Raw genomic sequence first — 22,059 nt, 5'->3', positions numbered from 1 at the left:
ACTAACAACAGACAGCAAATTATGGGCTAGGTCATCGTCTAAATGAAAATACATCCAGTATAATAAGCTTAAGACTTTTGTACTGCATATTTACTATGCTGAGCTATTATTTCAGTGTAGAAAATGATAAATTGATGGTAAAAGCATTGACTAAAAAAAAAAAAATTAAATTCTTACCAGGAATTTTTTTGGCCCAACCAATCATGTGAACCAGCTCTTTGTCTGCCAGTTTTGTCAGAGACATCATCATGGAGGCCTCCGTGAATGGTTTGCTGGGACGACTCACCAACACATTGGGAGGCTCCGCTTCAAGTAGTGTTAAAACAAACTGCTCCGGACTGACTGTGCTGAGCAGGATCTCTTTTACACGGGTGGCCGTCTCATTGTATTTCTTAGCTTTGCCAATGAAATGCACCTGATCTTCTGAACTGCGGTGGCGACGCAGAATCCGATATCCACAACGTTCTCTTCTTGAACCTGACACGAGAAGCACATGATTGCACTGAAGTATTTTTCTCTTGATGTTGCATTATGTAAACCCACATATTTGGAAAGAAGGGGGAAAACCCTTTAATACTGGATGATCTAATATTGAACATCCAGTTTCCAAATTTCTAGAGCATTCAGCATTGACTTTACTTTGTTTCCACTGACTTCAGCTGAGGCTTTTATTTATTTTACTAAACAAAGTTAGGTTAAAAATGTTTATTTTTGAACCTCAGTTAGCTCCCTTTGTCTATAGGAAAATTCCCATTGACATCATAAAGAGATAAATCAGGTCTTTAAATGCAAATAAAGATGGCTGTTTGTAAATTCTGTTCTGAAATTCTGTTTTAGAAGGAAATTGCGGGGAAGAAAAGACTTCTGAAAGTCTGAGCCATGATACAGAATAAATACCTCAGCCAGAAGCACAGCTCAGCCTCATTACTAGCTGAGTGGTCACCTAGGGGCTTACTGAGATGCAACCCATTTTTTCCCTACATCCGATTAAGCAACAGAAATTTCCCGAAAGCAAATTCAGATATCTGCAACTAGAAGGTCCAAGCCCAATGTTTGGAATTTTGCATGCAGAACACTATTTCTGTGCAAAGAGCAGTCCTTTAAATTCCCAGACTTAATTTATTATTCACTCTCACAACACCAAATATTTTCCAATTCTCTGTCAGCGTTATTGGTGGGATCATTGTTACCTGTTCTTGCATAGCTGCTATAGAAAGAGTCAAAAGCACCTCCAAAAACATGGTATAGGGATTTGCTTAAACATTCAACCATGGCTCCTACTTCCCTCACCCCTTCAGTGTATTCTATAACAAGGACTATGTTTACTGATTTACAAATAAACCTCGGCAGTAACTAGTGCACAAGACTGTACCATGTTAAAAATCTAGATATTTAAAAATATTGAGTTACTGAAAAGATCCTTAGATTGGAATCCTCCAGTACTTAACATTTTTGATATTACAACTAAATTGTGTTCTAAATGGACATGGGCTGCCCAGGGAGGTGGTGGAGTCCCCATCCCTGGAGGAGTTTAAGAGTCGGGTCGACATAGCACTGAGGGATCTGGTGTAGTTGGGAACTGTCAGTGTGAGGTTAATGGTTGGACTGGATGATCTTCAAGGTCCTTTCCAATCTAGTTGATTCTGTAAATCTTTTAGAAGGTTGGATGGTGTTTTTTTTGTGCTGGTCATCAACACTTTTACTGACATACGATACTCAAAGGTCAAATTTTCATAGATATGAAAATGTCTGTGCTAACATAAATCTACACCAGACCAACATTTATTATTGCATATATAGACACCATGGAGTCTTAAACTGTAATAAGTTGTTCCATTTGGTTTCAGTCCCACAATAAACTTCTGCACCTACTAGAAAGACCAGAGAATCTGGGTGTCAGCTACTGGTAGGTATGGTGATAGGTTTGGACATGCTAACAGAGACCTGTTCATATGTGTGTGGGCGAGAGTGTGTTCAAGGCACCTGGAAGAACAGCGAATCCAAGAGCCAGCTACTGGATAGCATTGAATTTCTAAAGCCAGTCACTGGAGGGATCCATAGCACATGTATGTTTCTGTGACAATTTTGGGCTGAGCACCAGCAACTGGGGTGAGGCTGCAGACCCAGAGGCCATCAGCTGGGGAGATACAGGGTCCTACAGGCTAACTATTTGACAGACTGACCAAACCCAGCTACTGGAAGGATCCATATTGCATAAATGCATATATTTTCCACTTCTGGTGATCACATGAATCCAGTAGTTGGTTTGTGCTGATCTGTGTAGCTGACTATGGATACAGGTATTGTGTGTATATGTGCCTAACAAGAATACACGCTCAGACATGCTACTGGACGTGAGGACATGGCAATGGAGCAGCTTCCCTCACCAAGCTACTGGGTTCAGGAATTCCTGCCATTCTTCATCCATGTCCAGAAGAGTTATATAGACCATGATTTGTTTAAATTCCAACCAGGCAGTGCAATTCTGGCCCTGGGTATCATTTAACAACAAGGTCCAAATATGAGCCAAATTAAAACAAAGGTAGTGAGGCCACAAAAAGATAATTTCAAATGCTGTTGACAAGGCTTTGTCTTGCTAAAATAAGATGCTTGGTGAATGCAGACACTTAGTGGTAGAGGTTCCTCAGATGAGGTGGCTTTTCAGGTCGTAGTCCTGTCTTGTCTTCAGCAGCTGTCAGGCCCCATTTGAGTCAACCCGTGAGAAGGGTGAGATGCAAAGGCCAGTTGGGTACAACCTGGAGGCACTGAAAAGGCTGGGTAAGGACTAACAAAAGTCTGCCAGGACTTTAAGGATGTGGAACTTTCAACTGCACATTGCTATCATCCTCACTTATTGCCTGTTCAGTGAACCAACTCAGATGTAAAAGAGAACAGGATGACCATTAAAGAAATTCTTAATATTGGAAAACACCCTTTACCTGGAAACTCAGGAGGCTGGAGAAGACAAACAGGCAAAGTTGGTTCATTGAACAGCCCTCAGGCATGGAGGAATCCAAGTGGAACAAGGCATTTGGAAATGGAAACATTATCAGCTGGAAGTCTGGCTTAAAGTCTGCACCACTTGGGGCAAGAATGGTTTTGCATCCTTAAAAGGAATATGAGTAGGATGAAATGGGTTGAGTACTGACAGGACATTTGCATAAATTATGGATTGAAGCAAAACCAAATGCTTAGCCAAATAACATCTAGCTAGAAGTTGCCAGAGCAGCCAAAAATCAGTCAGAGAAAGATAACATACCAGCTGAGACAAAGTTTGAAACATTATCATAAGGTAGATTCATGAAATCAGACGATGATGTTACCCCAAAAAATGGTTACCTGCAGAACTACACAAGTCACAGAGCAATTTCTTCAACCATCTGTCTGGACAAAATCTTTTCTTCCTGAGAGAGTCAAAGGACAGTGAGGCATGGACTAATTTCCACAAGGACACTTGGATGATGTAGTGAACTCTGTGCTAAGCCTCATTTTGGACTAACACACAAAGGTCAAGAGGAGAATCTTAAAGTGCCTTGTCAGCTCCAGAAAAACATTAGACTAGCACACTGGGCTGCAGACTGTTCTGAAGTCATGTCATGCACAGAAAGTATGTAAATATTTTCTATCTGGGAAGACAAAGATGAAAGGTCGACAGTGAGCTAAGCAAGTGGAACAAAAGTACAACTGGAGACAGATGAGGAAGTGCCTAGGTATCAGGGTGCTCTAGCTAGAGAGAGATCCATGGCTCTGATTTTCATGTCAATGGGCATGGTAGAGACAATAAGCACCATGAGAGATCTGAACTAAAGCAAGAAGCAACATCACACATTTTTTCTACTATTTATAAATATTATGAAGCATATTGAACGCGGGCATCTGAAAGGACAGAAAAAGAAAAGGAGCACAGAAGGACTAAAAGTCATAGGGAGATGCAAGGCAGAGGAGAAATTTTCCTGGGCTATCAAAAAGTACCAGCTGCTCCCTGAAATGCATAGTTTCTGTTCTTCAGTACCGGGTGGAGCTGTGACGCCCCCAAAAGAAGACACATGAACAGCAGTGTTTTAATTAAACACATGGAAAAGTTGTTCAGTTAGGAGCCATATTTAAAATTATAAACTCAGAAAAACTATTAGTTTAAGATAGAGCTGGGGAGAGGAGGAGATGCCTGACACAATGAGGAAGAAATTACAGCAGTTTGGACACATCTGCCAGAAGCAACCCGTGGTCAAACAAGCACTTGCTTATTGACCCTAGTTCAGCTCCTGGCACTGAAGTGAACCAAGTGCACTTTTGTGGGACTCCACATCCTCTGATCAGCTGTCCTCATCTCTGTTATACTGTCACCCAGACATCTCTGTGGCACAGAAAATATCAGGGCTTTGGTGCCAAGACTCAAGTTATCCTTTCCAATTCACTGTTGTAAAGATTTTTAAATGACATTTTGTAGTCTATCCGAAATATAAATGCACAGGTAGGTGACCAGGTACTTTAATGAAGATCAAAGAAATCAGTAAAATTTTTAAAAAGACCCACATTTGTCCAGCATCCTGTTCTAATTGATATAACCTTGTACAATTTTCATCTGTGCAGCTGCACTCCACGCTCCAACTTAAAATATTCCAGTCAGGTTATGATACTTACTGACAGTACTAAAGGTCTCAGTAATTGTGGAGAGTTTTTACTGGGGAATAAGAAGCTCCTTTGTTACTTTAAGTTATTTAACTAAATCAGGTTTTATGTATAACTGGTACTTATTTAAAAAAAAAAATGCTCCATTTAATATATAAGAAATGTTTCTATAATCACATCTCCAGTGCAGAAAGCCAAACTTTGTTATGACATTTCTGCATAAAAGTCTTGTTACTAAAAAGAATATAGTTGGTGACAAAGGGGGGGTGGGGTAAACCCCTGATCAAACCAGATTATTGTTTTTATTTTTTAATCACCATATATTGCCAAAGCAGGCAAAAGCTGAGTCACTGAGCAGTGTGTGTAAAACACAGCTCATCAGTAATTAAGAGATAGTATTTATTTCCACGTTAAAAAAAAAAAAAAAAAACAAAAAAACATGCATTGTAAGATTACACAACTAAGAACACAACATTTAAGCTTGCTATCAATTGACACATCAGTAACGGCCTTTCCAATTAAAACAACATTTCAACGATGTAAAGAAACTTCTGTGCTTTTTATTCAAACCCAAATTTTAGGCAGGGCTGAAAAATTTTACCTGTACATGTATTGGCATCAAACAGGCACGTATAAGTGCTTATAAAACTATATTTTGTAAATCATTTTAGAGCAGCTTAATGTTTGGCTTAACTAGACACAGAGATGTGGATCAATCTATGTAAAGGCACAGCAATAAATTGCTTAGTTTCCCAGATTAGGGACTATTTATGACTCTATAGCTTAATAGCTAATATTCATTTATATAAAGGTAATTCAGGCAACTGGAGAAGAGCACAAGCTGATGAAATCCCTCATTCTTCCTACAGCACTCTCCTTATTTAAAGTTACTCTTTGTGCAACAAAATAGCTGTATTCAGCTGAGAATGCTGGACCAAAGGCAAGACCTCAAGCTACAGCACCATAGGCCACATGGGTAAATGATCACAAGAACATAAGAAATAAGATACATTGGAAAAAAAAAAAAATTAAAATGAGCCTGTTCACTCACCCATGAACAAGCCACAACGGGTATTACTGGCAGTGAAACACTATTTTTAAGCAACTCCTGCTTTACAAATTCTTTGAAAATCACAACTGCCTCTGCTGACTGATATGGTGGGCAGTTACATGGCACGTTGCTCTTAATATTGATTCTGGTCCCTGGCAACTGCTTTTGTAACTAACCAGTTCAGCAGCAACTGCCGATTCTACCACTGAATATATTATAATTTGTTTTTCTAAGCGTTTGAGCTTAAAACTGCTAAAGTATACATTAGTAAATCATTATCTCTCCGGTCACCTTTGAAAGCAAATGCAAATATTCTGGTGAGTACGTCTGTATTCACGGAGCAGACCTACTGACAAAGCTGCTGTCTGCCGTACAGGCATGAGAACAGGAGCTGAAATTACAGTAATTTCTATAATAGCTAAAATACAATTAATACATCTGACGTCCAGAGAATGCCATGAAACATTTTTTCCCCACTTACTTTCTGTGTGAAAAGTAATTTACAGTATTTCAGAGTGCTATCCAGAAACTGCACACAGGAGAAAAAGAGCGCCAAAGCCTGAACCATATCAGTCCACAGAGAAGTACATTTTTCTTTCTGCAAACTTGTGAAATGATGCCAGTATTCAAGGGCAGTATCTCTCCACCACTTTTTAGTATTGTCTCTCATCTTCTTCATTTGGGGTGGGAAAGGGGCAGAAAAGAGCTTATTCTTTGGAGCATTTTCAACACGTTGAGAACTGGCACATGGGGGAAAAGACACAGGAGCAAGGTAGAGTGGAGAAATAAAAGGTAAGTCTAGTCCAACAGTGAAACTGAAAACTCCTTATGGAAGAATGTCTATTTGAGCCTCAGGAAGCAAAAGGGAAAAGCATGAGCATAGCTGCTCCCGGAGTGGCTATAGTTAAGCGATGAAGCAACTCCCCGCTTTCCTGACTTTGGCAAACAGCCCAGCCCATTTCAGCTCCCCAGGTAAACACCAGAAAGCTCCAAGAGAAGATCAATTTTACCCTGATCTGTTTTATTCAAGTTTGCTCGGCAGAGTTAACTGCAGTTTTTCTGTTTTCCTTGTTCCTACTATAGTCCTAGTGCCAAAATTTAGCAGTAGCTGTCTTGGTTGGAACAGTAGCCAACACAGACTTCCCATGGAGAAATTTGCAGATGTGGTGTCTAAGACCCTGAATGTGCTTTTGGCAATGATGGTATATTTTGTAAGAAAATCCATTATCCCCTTAACACAAAGCACCCCCAGGCTCGCCTCCACTGAAATACCTGTGGCTTGTTGGGCTGACTTCCCAACATTCATGAAAGCGAAGACATCCAAGAGAATTTCAGACCAGAAAACTCCAAAGCAACACTTTCCTACTGCCTCCTACTGTTTTAAAGGTGGTATGTACTGCCTAATCACATTTACACACAGAAATGTATGTGATATATACACACACACACGTGTATTTTTTCTCAAGGTGTCTATTGATAATATGAAAAGTTAAGATTTAAAGATTTGATGCAAACAGTGCAGAGTTTTTATGAAGAACTTTGATAAACTACAAAGTGGTAATTGAGGTTCTTTTATCACTTCTGCTGGACAACAAATCACCGCTGAGCAAAAATGCACTTACAAACCATTCTATCTTATCCAGGGTTTTAGCAGATGTGAACCAATGCATTCACTAAGTGACCTGGGAAAGGAACAAAGATGGGGAAAAGCCTTCATTAAAAGAAAATGTACTCTTTTATGGCTTTCTACAGTAAAAAACACTGGTATTAAAGCATAGCTCTAACAAAGAATTTGAAAGATAATAACTCTGGTCTGCAGGAAATAGCATTTATGTTTCATGCAAGAAATATAGTCATAAAATCTGTCTGGTTTAAATGTCTGTCACCGTGTGTCCGTCCATGCATCAGCTTTACTCACAGGTGCCACTTAACTCATCAGGCAACTCAGACAATTCTGAGTAATTTTTATACTCCTTTTTCTGAAATTAAATTGTTAAGACTCACAGATTCTCAAGTCTCAAATTTCAGTGCTACTATTAAATAACCCGATTTTTAAAAAATACAATTCCTGTTATTTTCCTGTTATAGTTTCAAAGTGTTGGGTTTTGTCTGGCACAGTCATTAATGTCCTATAAACATTCACTGTTGTAGGAAAATATGTTTATGAATACGTGACAAGATTAAAAGGAACACAGGTTAAGATATAAGTACATATTATTATTTATTACCTATAGTAACATAGTGCCGCTGAGTCCTAATCACAAACCAGGACTTCCTGGACAATTAAATTGATCCTTTTATTCTAAGGAAAGTATTGTGGAGGATCACCTTAAAATATCATACTGGAATCAATCTTTACAAAAACACTCCGACTGCAGAACTGGGGCTTGATAGAAAGCCCTGTTGGAAAAACTTTGAGTAAAATTTTCAGTCATAAAGATGAACAAAAGACAGTGACACAATTCAGAGAGTAAGGTTTCAGAAGTCTCATTTGCAAGTGTAAGGCTTTCCTTTCTGGAGGCCAGACAACAAAAGGTAGCTAAAACCATATTAATGAAAAATACCAATACTGTTGAGAGGCATCATTAGTGTAGAAGATGACAGGGGATTCATTTAGAAAGAACTAGCTGACTTGAGCAACAGAAACTAAATGTACTTCAGGAGTACAAAAATAATACATGGAAAAATTGGAATTTTAGCTCTAAGGTGAGAGTTACCAGCTAGAAATGAACAGGGAGGCTGCAATCATAGCAGATCATAAAATTATTATGAACTGCCAGCATGATACAACCACGAAAAAGGCAAATAGGATCCTGGGTTGTACGCAGAGAAACGCTCCTGCAGAAACAGATATGTATTAATGCTGCTACTGTGGGGAGAGTTCACAGGAATACTATTCATGATTCCGGTCATCCCAGTGCAAAATGGATTATTTCCACCTGGAGCAGACTGACAGACAAGCTACCCTGATGACTTCCAGATTCAGTCTACTCTCCCATTTTGCAAGAGGAGAAGATTTCTTCTTTATTTAGTGTAATAAAACAAAGGTTGTGAGGGGATACGATGTAGTCCATAAATACAACCAGACCATTAATAATTAAGAGAAGATAAGCCTCCAAGCTACAAGACAGTGCTACCACAAGAACAAACGTGCATTAACTGTCCATCAGTAAATGCAGGCTGGAGTTCTAAAGAACGTCCCTAATGAAAGAAATAATATTCTCTGAACAGCCTTCAGATCAAAGCCGTGAGAGGATGAAAACAGGGCCTAGCCTTGAAATAGAAATAGGTATCTACATTAAGTACGATGAAGTGAGACGCACACCTGCAAATCACAGAGGATCAAGCACAGTGACCTTCTTTTTTACATTCCACTATTCCTATGGGATGTTTTCCTCGCCTATTTCTATTATGTACATTGGGAAATCTATAAGAAACAACAAACCTTGAGTATGAAAGTACATTAGCTATTGAAATATCTTTCAATTTATTTTATTCTTACAAGTAACCTTTAAAAATTCATCTATAAATGTACAACTATGTTGAAGTCACATCACTGTAAGTACAAGATAGGAATACGAGAAAAAGCTGGGTAATTCTGAGTGGTGCTGGGACAACGAGCAGTTCATTATTTCTTCTGATGGAAGAGCTGCAGGGCATCATCTGGAAACAGCCTGTTCAAAAAAAGAAAAGCCTGCCCACTGCCCTCCCTTACTGCCCCATCAAAGCCCCACAAAAAAGCCTGGAAAACAGAGAGCTTGTTCTTCACATGGCAGGTGGTCAAGCTGCTATGGGATGTTGTAGACGCTAAAACTTCACAGGATTAAAAAAAAAGCAACAATGGAAAAGTTGCCATTCTATTAATATATTAAGACCTATTAAATACAAGAAACCTCTTCTAGACCGTAAGTCCCCCACTGCTAATTTTTGGAAGCTGGGAGTTGTCAGTAGTTTCACTTAGATGCTAGTGTCACGCTTACACACCTGAGGCATTCGCCCCTGACACTGTTGGAGGCAGGATATTGGGTTAATTAACTACTGCTTTGATGAGGCACTGCTGTTCTTGCATTACATTCAACCAGCAGAGCACAGTATAGGCTCATTTACCCCATATTAGAAGGGATTTCAGTTTGGCCTGGGGCTCAGGCAGCAGCGGGTCTTGGGTTCCCATTCTGCAGAAAACAGCATGCGAGAAAACTGCCTTCACAGAGCTCTGCAGAGGTACTATGGTTTTCACATGCTTAACCTATACCTTACTCCTTTCCACAGATTTTTTTCTGAAAATGAAAAGTCTTCTTCTGATTTAAGAATCAGTACGTTCCTTCCTATAAAACCAGCTTAGATCTTGCTCTAATTGTCTGTTGTGCCTTTTTAGGATTTCAAGGGGAAAAAAAAAATAAAGTGCTATATAGAATTGACTGAGGGGTAAAAAATGAAGCTAGCAAAACCCAAGCAAACAGCACAGACATACAAAACTCACCACATTTCATCATTCCCACTTCATAACATTTCCGTAGCCGGCATGCCTGGCAGCTTTTGCGCCTGTTTTTGTCTATCGTGCATTGATTGGTAGCTGGGCAGATGTAATCGTTATGTCCTGCAGCAGAGTAAGAAGAGAAGATTTAACAACTCCAACAGTCTCTTGGGGTCATTTCCCAAATCAGAACCTTCTTGATTTTAAGCATCTCAACATTTTCATACACATATATCTAAGCTCCTTTAATTTAACTGATTCAAAAATGCATATTTATCCTATACAGAAAACATTAATCTGTGGCCTCAAATACCAACCAGACAACATAGATCACCTTGTAGTGATGACTATTGGACAACCAAGCACCTCCTAACACCCACTCATTTTTGAAAATGGGACATAGGCTCTTGTGGAAATTTGTTCCCAACCTCCAACTTCTTACTGTATATTGGGACTCTACAGATGGCATATAGTAGAGGTTTTTTTCCCCTCATCAGAGTTGAAAACATCAGTGTACACAGCTTCAGTCCTGCAAAGATTTAAGTAAACTACAGCTCTATTTGCTGAACTCCCTGATGTGGTGAATTCCAGGAAAGAAGCTGCCTTTGGAGGACTGACCCTGGACCAAAGCTAATTAAAAAAAGCAGCCCAAGAGAGAAAGAAGACCAGTATAAAATAGTGCATACTGTATAGTATGAAGAAAAGCACAAACAGAAGGTATAACTTTTAGATACTGTGGACAAGTGTTTCTCTTATTTTCATCAGTTTCCACTACAGCCTCTTCTGTTGTCTTCTGCTCTCCCACCTCACTGCTCGTCTCCCCCCAAGCCCCTTTATATTATTGTATTTCATTAATCAATAATCTTATCCAAAGATTAATTACTGTAAACTGGACTTCAGTATGCTCTTGGTGTAAATACAGTCAAACAATCTCCTGCCAAACACTGGAAATCTCTCTCGCAGTATTTATCAAAGGATGCAAAAAATATTTGCTCATTTACATTTCTTAATATCTTTTCTCTCAGGCTGTTTTTTAAAGTTATTTTTTAAACTTTAAGAACAGATCAGGCAAAGATACAGCTACTAGAGTTTTTTTACTTGATGCAAGTCCAAGAGTTCATGTCCCCAAGAGTAATTATTTAACTGAACCATTGTGACTATTTCCTTGCAATATTAAAATAATTTTAACCTTGAATTTTTGAACTGACATTCTGAAAAAGAAGAGATCAGGTTACAGTTTGTCCAGTTTCCTACTGGCAGATATGACTGAAAAACAGATTACTGTTTATCACTCTTCACGCAACATGGGGGGAATGGAGAAGGAAGCTCTCTGTTGCACTATAACCCAAGCACACATATATATAAAGTGGTTTAAAACTCCTGTGACCTTGGGCTAGTTTAGCTTGCAGGCAGATGTTCAGAGTTGTGGACAAATACGCTACACTACAAACTTGGACAAGCAGAGGAGACCACACACAGTTGCTTGGTCATACCATCCAATTTTAACTAGGCATTAGCCCAACATTTCGGTCTATGGTAGGCCCAGAAGTTTTTTCTTTCTATGAACAATATTCTTCATAACAACAATTGCAACTGAGTGCTTGATAGTGTTTTATGTCAAGAACTTACTTTCATGTATTTGAATTACAAACAAATGTTACCTGACAGGGTACATTAAGGTGTACAAAAGGCCACAATAGGTAACTTGTTCACAACCAAAGCACAGGTAAGCAACACAGAGCAGGCAAACAATTTTCCTGACAGAAAACACTTTGAGATCAAATTCAGCCTCTATTTGTGACAAACTGAAGACAAAGTTCTCTTCAATTATTTTAAAAATCAAAAGTACTTGCACCAGTGTATAGCAATCGTTATTTAAGTCAGAACTTGCACAATAAATTGAAAGGGCAAGCAAGTTCTGACTTAAATTTGATTCTAATGGTGACACCAGCTCTGTCACAATGAGCCAAAATAAAATGTCTCAAGATTGCTAAAGGTTTTGTGTGCAGAAGAGAAACATTACAGACAAAAAAAAAATGACAGGATTTTCTGTGTTAGCATCCACATGTAGTGTCACAGTGTCAAGCCAATCAAGTTTCCACCAAGAGGCCCCAGATGAGGACAAAGAACATAAAAACTACAGCCAAGATCAAAGAAATTAAGTGGTCTAATGCTGGTGTGTAAGTCACTGCTCACAGACTGTGGTAACAAACATGGAGACCTATATTTACTTCATACTGCGGCCACTCAGCAAATTTGAACTAATTACCAAATATTCAAGAATTTAAACACTGAAGTGGAAATCATAGACAGAGAAATCTGGCAGAGTAAGAAATACTGCAGTGTAGACTCTTGGGGGTGGAGAGCTGAGAAATAACAATAGTGAGGTTTGTTCCTAATGCTATCTACACAGTATGTAGGATATAAAAGTATGTGTAGCAATTATATGCTATGACTCAACAGCTCCAGGCAACGTACACTTGTCAAGAATAGTTCCTGGCAAGAAAAGTCTCCAGACAATTACCTACTCTAACTGTGCCTATTACAACAAACCCACAATTAGTATGTCTACTTTGGGACACAAACTGCAATCAGATTCACAAGTCCACAGTGCCATCCCACCAAGGCCTTTCCTGAAGGGCTTTCCCATGCCATGTATTCCATCTCTTCCCTAAAGAAATCAATTTCTCACTTTAAAATGTTTCCAGATCTTGATAAGAGCCAAAAGACAGAGCATTCAAACTATGTGTTGCTCCATTTTCAGCATGCAGCACCATACACCAGAATTTTAGATCAGCTCATTACTAGATCAGCCGCTGCAGCCCTGAGCATATGAAACAACTTATTTGAGCAAAGTTATCAAAAGCTGATTCTCCTACCTTGAATACTTCTTTTAAAGAATGCTTTGCAGCCTTCACATGACCAGACCCCATAGTGGTATCCTGAAGCATAGTCACTGCAGACTGCACAGAAGTGAGCATCCCGTTTTGAGCCAGGATTATTTGCAATTGGGCTTGTACAGTCACTGCCATTAGTTTTTCTTTTTAACATTTCTCTGATAGAAAAGAAAAACATCTGTTATAAAAGAGGAAAAAATTAATCTACATTGCAAAGAGTTGAATTATTTTCCATTGTCTTCTTCAGAGCCTTCTTATTACTGAACACAGGATAGTGTGAAACACTGTTAAGCCTTTTTCTTATAAGGTTATTTAAATCCTAGAATCTTTCAGTGGTGACAGACTATAAAGTTATAAAATACTCGAGGGCATAAAACTAGACTACTGATGTGTCATTCACATGAACTCTGGGAAAATCATATGGTGGTGGATCTTGAAGAATTCTTGGAAAAGTGCAAGTCTAGGAATTTGTGAACCAAGTGGGCTTTGCCTTTGGGAAGCTTCACATGGAAAATGTAAACTCAGAGAGCTCAGACTGACATGATTAATGCTACCACAGAGCTGCAGTTGCTTCATACTGTTAGTAAGGCAAAATTCTAGATTGAGCAATACACATCTAGTCTCAAGTATTTAATCTTTTAAAAAAGGCTTTATTCATTCAATGAGATGCTGGAGACAAGTATCTTAAGATGTGAATCTCAGCCTACAAGATGAACTCACAATGTTAGACAAACTTTTTGGTTCAAGGTGATGACCCATGTTGATCACCCTAATGCTAAATAGAAGGAAGTCTCAATACAAGAAAAATGGAGAAACATAGTTAATAAAAGCCTTTCATACATTAAAAAAAATATTGATCCATGTAAATTAGTAAGATATATGCATTTCTGAAGCACTGAAAATAGTTCCAAGAATAGTTCCAGTATCTAACTGGAACTATTCTTAGCAACTAGATTAAAACTAGAACAGGATAAAAACATGAAATAACAGCCAATTCCTGACACCAAAATCCTGTAAACAAACAGCAAGAGGAAAGAACTTAGATTATCAGTAAAACAGTTTTTAGATATAGGAAGCATATCCATTCTGTACTTTTTGTCTGGACCTCATTATCTTGGTGGTTTCAGCATGTCTTACCTTCATGATCAATACAATTTCTAGATAGAAAATAGTGTAATGAAAACTGTCAGCAACAGTTTGACTAAGGGAAAGCAGTATAGTCAACTTATACCTATAAACTTAAGCACAGAGGGAGAAGTTAGAAACTGTAGAATTATGCTCATCCCACCTTCCAGAAGGATTAGGGAGAAGGAGAAGTATCAGTTGGGATAGAACAACGGTACATTGCCAGGGCAGAAGAAACCTCTTCACCAACAAGAGCAAATTTAAACAGAACAGTACAGAAACATGCTGAAAGTGCTGTCAAAGAGGCTTTAACTAACATATTAAAACTAGACCTTGTGCTGGTTTCATGACAGGAGGTAAGGACAAACACATCAACATGCCAACTAAAAATCATCAAGTTTATAAAAATTTGAGGAGAATGTGCTTCAACTTCCTAGTAGAAAATTTGGAAAGAAAAAAGGGTGGTGCTCTGAGAAAATTCCAATAGAGAAAAAATAAGGTGTTTGTTGTACAATGAAGTTACTGCAAGCTTTTAAAAAAAGGTTAATTCATTCAGATAGTGCTGGGCATAAGGGTGTTCAGGTGTTTAACAAGGCCAGTTTTTGATTACACACACACACTCCTGTTAATGGACTGCTGCATCACTAAATTATTTCCCCTTCTGCCACGCTGGAAATACCCGTGTGGGGGAATTGTCCCTTACAATGAAAAGCATGTGTGATACAGTCCCAATATGCTGCTAATGCAAGGAGGAAAAAGCATTGCTATTCCTTCCTATTTGGAAGAAAAGGTAATTTGGCATTTCACATTAGAAGAAGAGGTATATTTTTAAGCTCTACTTGGGAATCATGATCCCATTGTGAGAGTCAGAAGAGAATCAAAATCAGCTAGAGAGCGTCTCAGTGACTGATTAATACGCTGTAGAGAGTGATGTTTGTTGCCCTTGTTAAAGCACTGAGATGTTGTAGATTAAAATAAAGCACAAGCACAGACAGTAACCTCTCACTGAGGAATGTTGTTTTTTACCTTCAGGCCATGACAAGTGTTTTAAAAAACACTTTTTCTTTCCCTGCTTAAATTTAACAATAGTCACCCTGCACACATGCAAGCTGCATGACTTCTGCAGACTCTGGCAAACAACTTGCACACAGAGCAACAATCTGGAATGAATTCCTCCTGCAAACCGAAAAGGCATCAAATCTGCTCATCTGCGATAGCTGCAGCAGCACAGCAAGAGGTTCAAACCCAATCATTTTGTTACTGTCATCTTTAAGGACAACAGAACTAAGAAAAAGCTGAGAGCTTTAAGGTACATGTTCCTCATGCTGAGGACCTTGTGATCAGAGAGTGATTCCACACAAACATCAAACCAGAGCAGGTATAGCCTCACGCGTGGTCAGAGACCATCTCCGAGTGCTCTTGGGACTGGTGCACGCCAGCACGCTCAGCAGATGAATGAGCTGCCAGCTCCTCCAGAAGAATTGGCAGTAGCTGGCTGGATGCCCACGAAGCTCCTGCACCAAAGGATGCAGGAAAACGGGGGATGTACCCTGGCTGCTACTGAGGAACCACATGGTGAAAGATCTATTGCTTTACACCTCCTAATACTCATCCCTATTTTATAATCGTGGTTTCTATATAGAGATATGATGTTTCCATAAAAAGAATTTTTTTTTGAAAGTAACTAGTCAGTGATTTCCTACTAATCATCAACAGTGACAAGATGATTACCCGAAAGAGAAGGAATTAGCAAGACTATTTAGGTTATTCAGTATCTATCTTGTCTCCTAATTACCTCTAGCTTTGCCACAGCAAGTATTTGATGCATATGCCACACCCAAAAAACTTGAACTAAAATTCAACTTTTTATTAAAAAAGAAGGGTGGCAAGGATTTGACCTAGAAAGTAGTTGTCTGTCAGGTTATTTTGAAGCGTAAACTATTGTACATTATAAAAAGAAAGAGAGAAAAAAAAACAAAAAAACAAAAAAAAAACACCACTGAGAAAAATATAAAAGCATTAAATAAAAAATTAATAGTCCAGGTTTTATTTTTTCCCTCCCTTCCACAGGCCACTGGCTTATTCAGTGCCTGGAGATAATTCAATCCCATAGAAGGCTAAACTGTAGGATGAAGGCGGCTCTTCCTTTCTCTCCCAGAATGTGTGCAAGGTGATGGGCAAATATCAGCTGAAGAATACTTTTCAATCTTTATCTCCCTCATTTTCTAAACCCTCCACTATAACTGGAACTGTTAAGACCACACAACCATCAATATTTATATCTCCAAAGCAGAGGTTCTGCTACGCTCCAAACATTGACTAATATGCTGAAAATCATATTATAGATATATCAACATTACGAGACATATTTTTTGCATAATCTCTGTAACTATTCCATCATAAAATGGAGATGCCAACCCATCACCTCAGACAGACTTCCAGATACATTTAAGTGCTCCTCAGAATTAGCACAATAAAAGGATAGAAGAATAGTGCAAACAATTATGGGCTCAGAGCAGTTTAAGCAATGTATAAACATGATATTAGCACACAGTGAACAAGACGAAGTTACTAAATCATTTCTAATTAAGCAAGCATTGTAAGCCTGCATACTCAAAAACCTTTAAGTACATGCTCTACCTACAATTAGTCACAAGCACAAGGAAAATAATAGAAAAGAAGAACAAATTAAGCTCTAGAAACACCACTCTGGCAACTTCATTAAAGCTTCCTTATAGTTTTTAGAAAATAACATTTGGAATATAAACCTTTTGTTTCTTTATTAAAATACTTTTATTTAGGGGATGAAGACAAAAATATATTTCAGACTACTTTTAAATATAATTACAATATCATGTTCTTTTTATTTTTATGTCATTTTAACGCAAACTGAGTGATCCTGCACCAACAAAGTTTATGAGACTCTTTCTATTGTCTTCACTAGATACAGGACCTACAATGCAAGTAAGTATAGCAGTCTTCATCCTCAAATTATTGATATTTCATACCAAAGAAATGGAACTCTAAAAATTCACATCTATTTTTACATGGAATACAAATAATTTTTGTTGAACTATTGGTACAAAGTAACACTATACTGCATAGCATTTGTGTTTAATTAAGTTAAATAAATTTCTTCTGGATTCTTATAATAAGCCTGTTTGTGAGGAAGGGGAATGCCGAGAATTCAGGTTCTTTATTTTAAGGAGATCCAAATTACAGAGTCATCAGCTTTAGCAAAATGGACCACATTTAGCTAATGTTAACATAAATTTACACCCAGGGAAAATGAACTCTTCTCACAGTGAGACTTGCTTTATATTGAAAGGTAAAATAAACTCTGTAACAGGCTTAAACATGTAGTAATGCTTTCTTACTCATCTTCAAACAAAATCCCTTTTCTCAAGCTACAATGCTGTATAAAATGACTTAGGCTTTTCAGCATTAGTCTCTCCCTTCCCCCACTCCTATTCCTTTAAATTTCAATCCCAAGAACTCTTCCTTCAAGATATAATCTACAAATCTGTAGTGTCACAGTCATTGTTCCCATGGCAATAAATATAATGTTCATGACATTAATTTAATACCTCACCAAAGGATAAAGCAAAAGGAAACACAGGGCTTTTTTTTTTTTTCCTTTACAGCCTAATTTCAGGACAGATATCCACAATAAAGAAATTATAACTCTTGATTTTGGTGTTTCCATGTCAAATTAATTTTTTTTTGTTTTTTACAACTTCTGTACACAAAGGGGGTGTTACAATGCATCATACTGAAATGAGCCACTGAGAAGGTCCAGCTACCAAGCAACGCTATAGTTACTTGCTGCTGAACAATAAAGAACATCCATAAATTTTAACTCCAGATCTCATGGATTTCTCCTCTTTAATTTAAGTCATCATCAGCTACAAGAGCAATAGTCTGTATGAATCTATACAAATGTCAGAAGACATATTTAAACTCCAGTGTGGTAGCTTTGGTTTCCCTTCTGTCTATGTAAGAGAGCACACTGAAGAGCATCAGATAGGATGCTCTTGCTCTTGGGTTACTCCAGCTGCTGTCCCATCATCCGGGTGGTTTCAAACACTAACCCAGAGCAGCCTTCCCAGGGCTGTCAAAGTTCTGTAATATTAACTAAAGTGGGAAGAGTTTCAATGTTAGCCCTAGTCACCTTAGACCTGCTTGGGAAATTCTTCTGTATCCAAACAGCCTCCCCCAAACCACATGCCTACACTTAAAGCAGATTTGCACTCCAGAATTGCTTGCTACTCTCTGCTGACTCCAAATAGAGACTAGCCAGGTGGCCAGGGTGAAGATCTGTGCAGCCTACAAGTCTGAAGTAGATGTAGACCTCACATCTTAGCCCTGTGCAGTCAACAAAAGACCCCACCCATTGCAGAAGAAATGTGGGTCATTTTTCATAGAGACAATGACTACTGAAGTTAAATAAGGAGCCCTATGAATAAACATACAGCTGCTAAAACAGGAACAGCACGTGCAACACCCTGAGCTTTTATCCATCCAACAGCTGTTGCACCCGTGAATGGGTAATTTCATCAGCTGATGATCTACACACTGCTTATGGTTTGTAATATGAGTAAATGTGCAGAATGGGAACATGTTTTGCAAAGTTACAGCTTTCTTTACAGCTGAAAATTTAGCTTGTGAATCTGCTGTTCACAACGCCTTCATAAAGTCAGTTGAGAACAACAACAAGAAACATCAGACTTTTTCAGTAGCAGCACCCTTTTACACATGATGCATGTTGCTGTATAACTGTTAATACTAAAACCAAAAAACAAAGATAACATTTCCCTTGAATTCTAAGTTCATGAAAAATCTTCACAGCCACTAGATGCAGTAAAAAAAAAACCATTTAAAAAATCCAGATAATATGGAATCCAAACAACATTGTATGAAAGAAAAAAGAATAAACTTTTACTTCTTTCACTCAAAGGATTTAATTTGTCAGTGCAAAATTCATTTTTATTACACAAAGTAGTACCCAGCAGTCTTGAACTTTTGTTTATACAGTAAACAGTTCCCACATTGAAGGCATTTGTAGTGCTTTGTGTCAGTGTATCATTCTCTAACGTGCTACTGTAAAATCCTATTGCAGAAATTATATTAAAAAAAAAAAAAACAAACCAACACTCAGGACTGATTTGGTGTTTGGTGGAGGCTTTTTGGTTTGGTTTTGTTTTTTTTCAGACACCAACATATGGAAGTCAAATGTAAAAAGAAAAGACTTAAAAGAACTAAAGAAACTGCAAATAATTTTCAGCAGTTTTAAAGAAATGAGTAGTACTGACCTGGTCACCGGTAGCACTGGCTCCGTCGGTCTAGCTTCGCACCACGGACTCTTTGGCTGCTCTGCATATAGAAGCGATGACTGACAGTGCAATGTCAGAGGGGAGAGATGGCCAGAAGCGGACCATAACGCATTGGGGCTTGATGTTTGCCTCCCAGATGCACTCTCTGAATCACCAAAATTACTGGTAATGTTATAATTCATCATAGCAGGACTGCAGAATGCCATTGCAGAATATTCATGTCTGTTTTCCATGTAAGACGAGGGAATAAATACTGGACTGTGTTCTGCTGTCAATGTGGACTGATTACAGCTGTAGGGAACTGGAGAGATGATACCAGCAGGTGAGTTTTTAATTTCTGTTTTATTGCATCCAATATCCTGAAGTGGCAGCAACTGAGAAAAGTCCTTGTGAGAAGATGCACACAGGGACATTTTGAAGCAAGACTGAAGATTGTTGTTTAAATATTCATCCTAAAATCATAAAGTATAAAAAAAGTTGAAGTAAGAAATTTCTCTATTGCCTTTTCTATAAAAGAAAAAGGAATCAGTAAATCAGAAAATATAAAAATATCCTGTTAAAACAGATTACATACCAAAGGCACTTAAACAGTCAATGTACAAATTTACTACCTTTAAGAAAGCTTTCTAGAACTTCCTTAAAAATAAAGGCTAAGACACATGTTGAGTTTAGACTCCCTTAACTAATGGAAGGAAAAAAAAAAAAGACAAAAACCAAAACACTTGGAAGTCTGAAACAGATGCCGGTGACAACTTGGTTCTTAACAAAAGTACCTCATTACAACCAGAGTAAAACTGCTCTGTCAGAGGCAAAATTACCCTACAGTCCACAGCCATGGAGTGAGTGCCCTGAGAAATCAATTCTCTTTATAAAAACTCACTATCTCCTGCTACTGTTATAGGTGTACTACTTCAGCCTTCTCTTTATCAACACAAACATGTAACAGCAGATATTTTGAGAACACACACACACACACACACACATATATTTCCTTTACCTTCCAAAACCAGAACTCCACCGCACAACCCCTCTCCAGAGAGGAGGAAGACATGTAATGGATGTCAGCAAGCAATGCAACTTCATCACTGCAAGATCCCTGGATATGGCACCTCATTATAAAAGTAGAAGTCACAAAATGCAGGTATTTCCAAAGCTCACAACACAGATTTCATATGGTCTGGAAGTTTTATAATTTTCTGTCACTCTCCATCCCCATCCCAAGTATTCTCTATCCTTCCTCCTATCTGAATCAACTATCAAAACAGAGACCTTAATTTGCTCATAGTAAATACTCTTTGCCAGATGTAGGTATATCCAAATTATTTAAGGGAGAAAAAATTTTGAAAAGAAAAGAAAAAAAAAAGTCCTCCTGAGCCATAACCCCTGTCCTCAAAGCATTACTTTACAGTAGTATTTAATTTTTTTTTTTTTTATTCTTCATTATGGGTTTCATCTGCAATTCATTCCAGCTTTGAAGACAGACATGCAATCATTACAGCTTGCAATCCAAAACAATTCTGTTTCCAAAATAGCAAGTTCCAGCCCCCAGAACTGATATTATAGTGTACTTTTACAGAGGGTAATAAGATAGTAACATGAAAAATTACAGGATAACTAAAAAGTAACCCAAAGCTTTGCTATTCCAGAAGTGGCCAAAGTATTGACGCTAAATATTCTTACCTTTTTTCACCTCATGTGACCATAAAGCAAGATGAGGAAGATTCAAACACAGGATTGCTGAAGTAAACCAGCAACCTCCCTGTCCCAAAAATTCTCAGCCAGATGGCATTTCTAGTACACCGTCTTGGGCAATTGATACTTTTTTCTCCTCTAGGACCAGGACTAAGGGCAGAAGCATTCATAAAAAATGTAAGAAATAGTCTTTTTTAATAAAATGGACAGTTACAGTCCATCCTTCCTTCTCACTTTAAACTCTGTTGATGAAGCTGAAGATATCTGTAGAAATAACCAGGAACTCATTTAAATCATCTCAGGCACTTCAATTCCAGCTGCTGTTTTTTCCTTTGTGGGAAACAGGAAAATGAGATATCTCAGCAGCTGTTTATGTCCAGCAGTTGTTGCACAGGAACTCCAATGTAGCCAGAGCAGGAGAATCTGACCTCACTCCTCACACAATCCACACACTTCATTTGCCCCAACAGCCAGATGCTTGTCTCCTCTAAGAGAAACCAAGCATCATCTAATTTTCACTGCAAAAAGCACTAAAAATCTCAAAGGTGATTTCACTCCCAGATTATGGGGTGAGCACCCCAAATAATTTTTAAGCAGCATATGATGGAACTAAGAAATTATTTTAAGACTATTTTCAGTGGTTACTACAATAAGTCCAGTAAGTACACCGAGTTCAAAATGCATTTAAAGCCTCTGTGTAGGTAAAGCCGTGTAGTATTTGCAATCTCGGAGGCTGCATGTATTCCAAGTGTGTGTGGACAATCTGCAGGAGCATCTGGAATGTCCAGCAAGGGCTGACTGCCCCAACTGCATCCTGCTGCTGCCCTGCAAAGGGCACACAGTGCAGGGTAACCCCAA

General features: G+C 38.3%; 1 protein-coding gene across 1 annotated transcript in view; it reads right to left on the bottom strand.

The window, feature by feature from the left end:
* Nucleotides 1-19,957, bottom strand: part of ESR2 (estrogen receptor 2) — a 32,482-nt gene extending 12,525 nt beyond the window's left edge. Inside the window, exons 1-4 of the mRNA XM_026849548.1 lie at nt 19,489-19,957; nt 13,034-13,209; nt 10,161-10,277; nt 178-477 (exon numbers count right to left, since the gene is read on the bottom strand). Of these exons, the coding sequence (XP_026705349.1) occupies nt 178-477; nt 10,161-10,277; nt 13,034-13,209; nt 19,489-19,922 (1,027 nt within the window). The 5' untranslated portion in view covers nt 19,923-19,957. The remainder of the gene's footprint in view (nt 1-177; nt 478-10,160; nt 10,278-13,033; nt 13,210-19,488) is intronic.
* Between the last annotated feature and the right edge of the window lie 2,102 nt (nt 19,958-22,059).

The sequence above is a fragment of the Athene cunicularia genome (genome assembly GCF_003259725.1).
Source record: "Athene cunicularia isolate RWA chromosome 5 unlocalized genomic scaffold, athCun1 chr5_part1, whole genome shotgun sequence".
Classification (NCBI taxonomy): domain Eukaryota; kingdom Metazoa; phylum Chordata; class Aves; order Strigiformes; family Strigidae; genus Athene; species Athene cunicularia.
The sequence above is the reverse complement of the archived record's forward strand: the minus strand, read 5'-3'. Positions and strand labels throughout refer to the sequence as shown.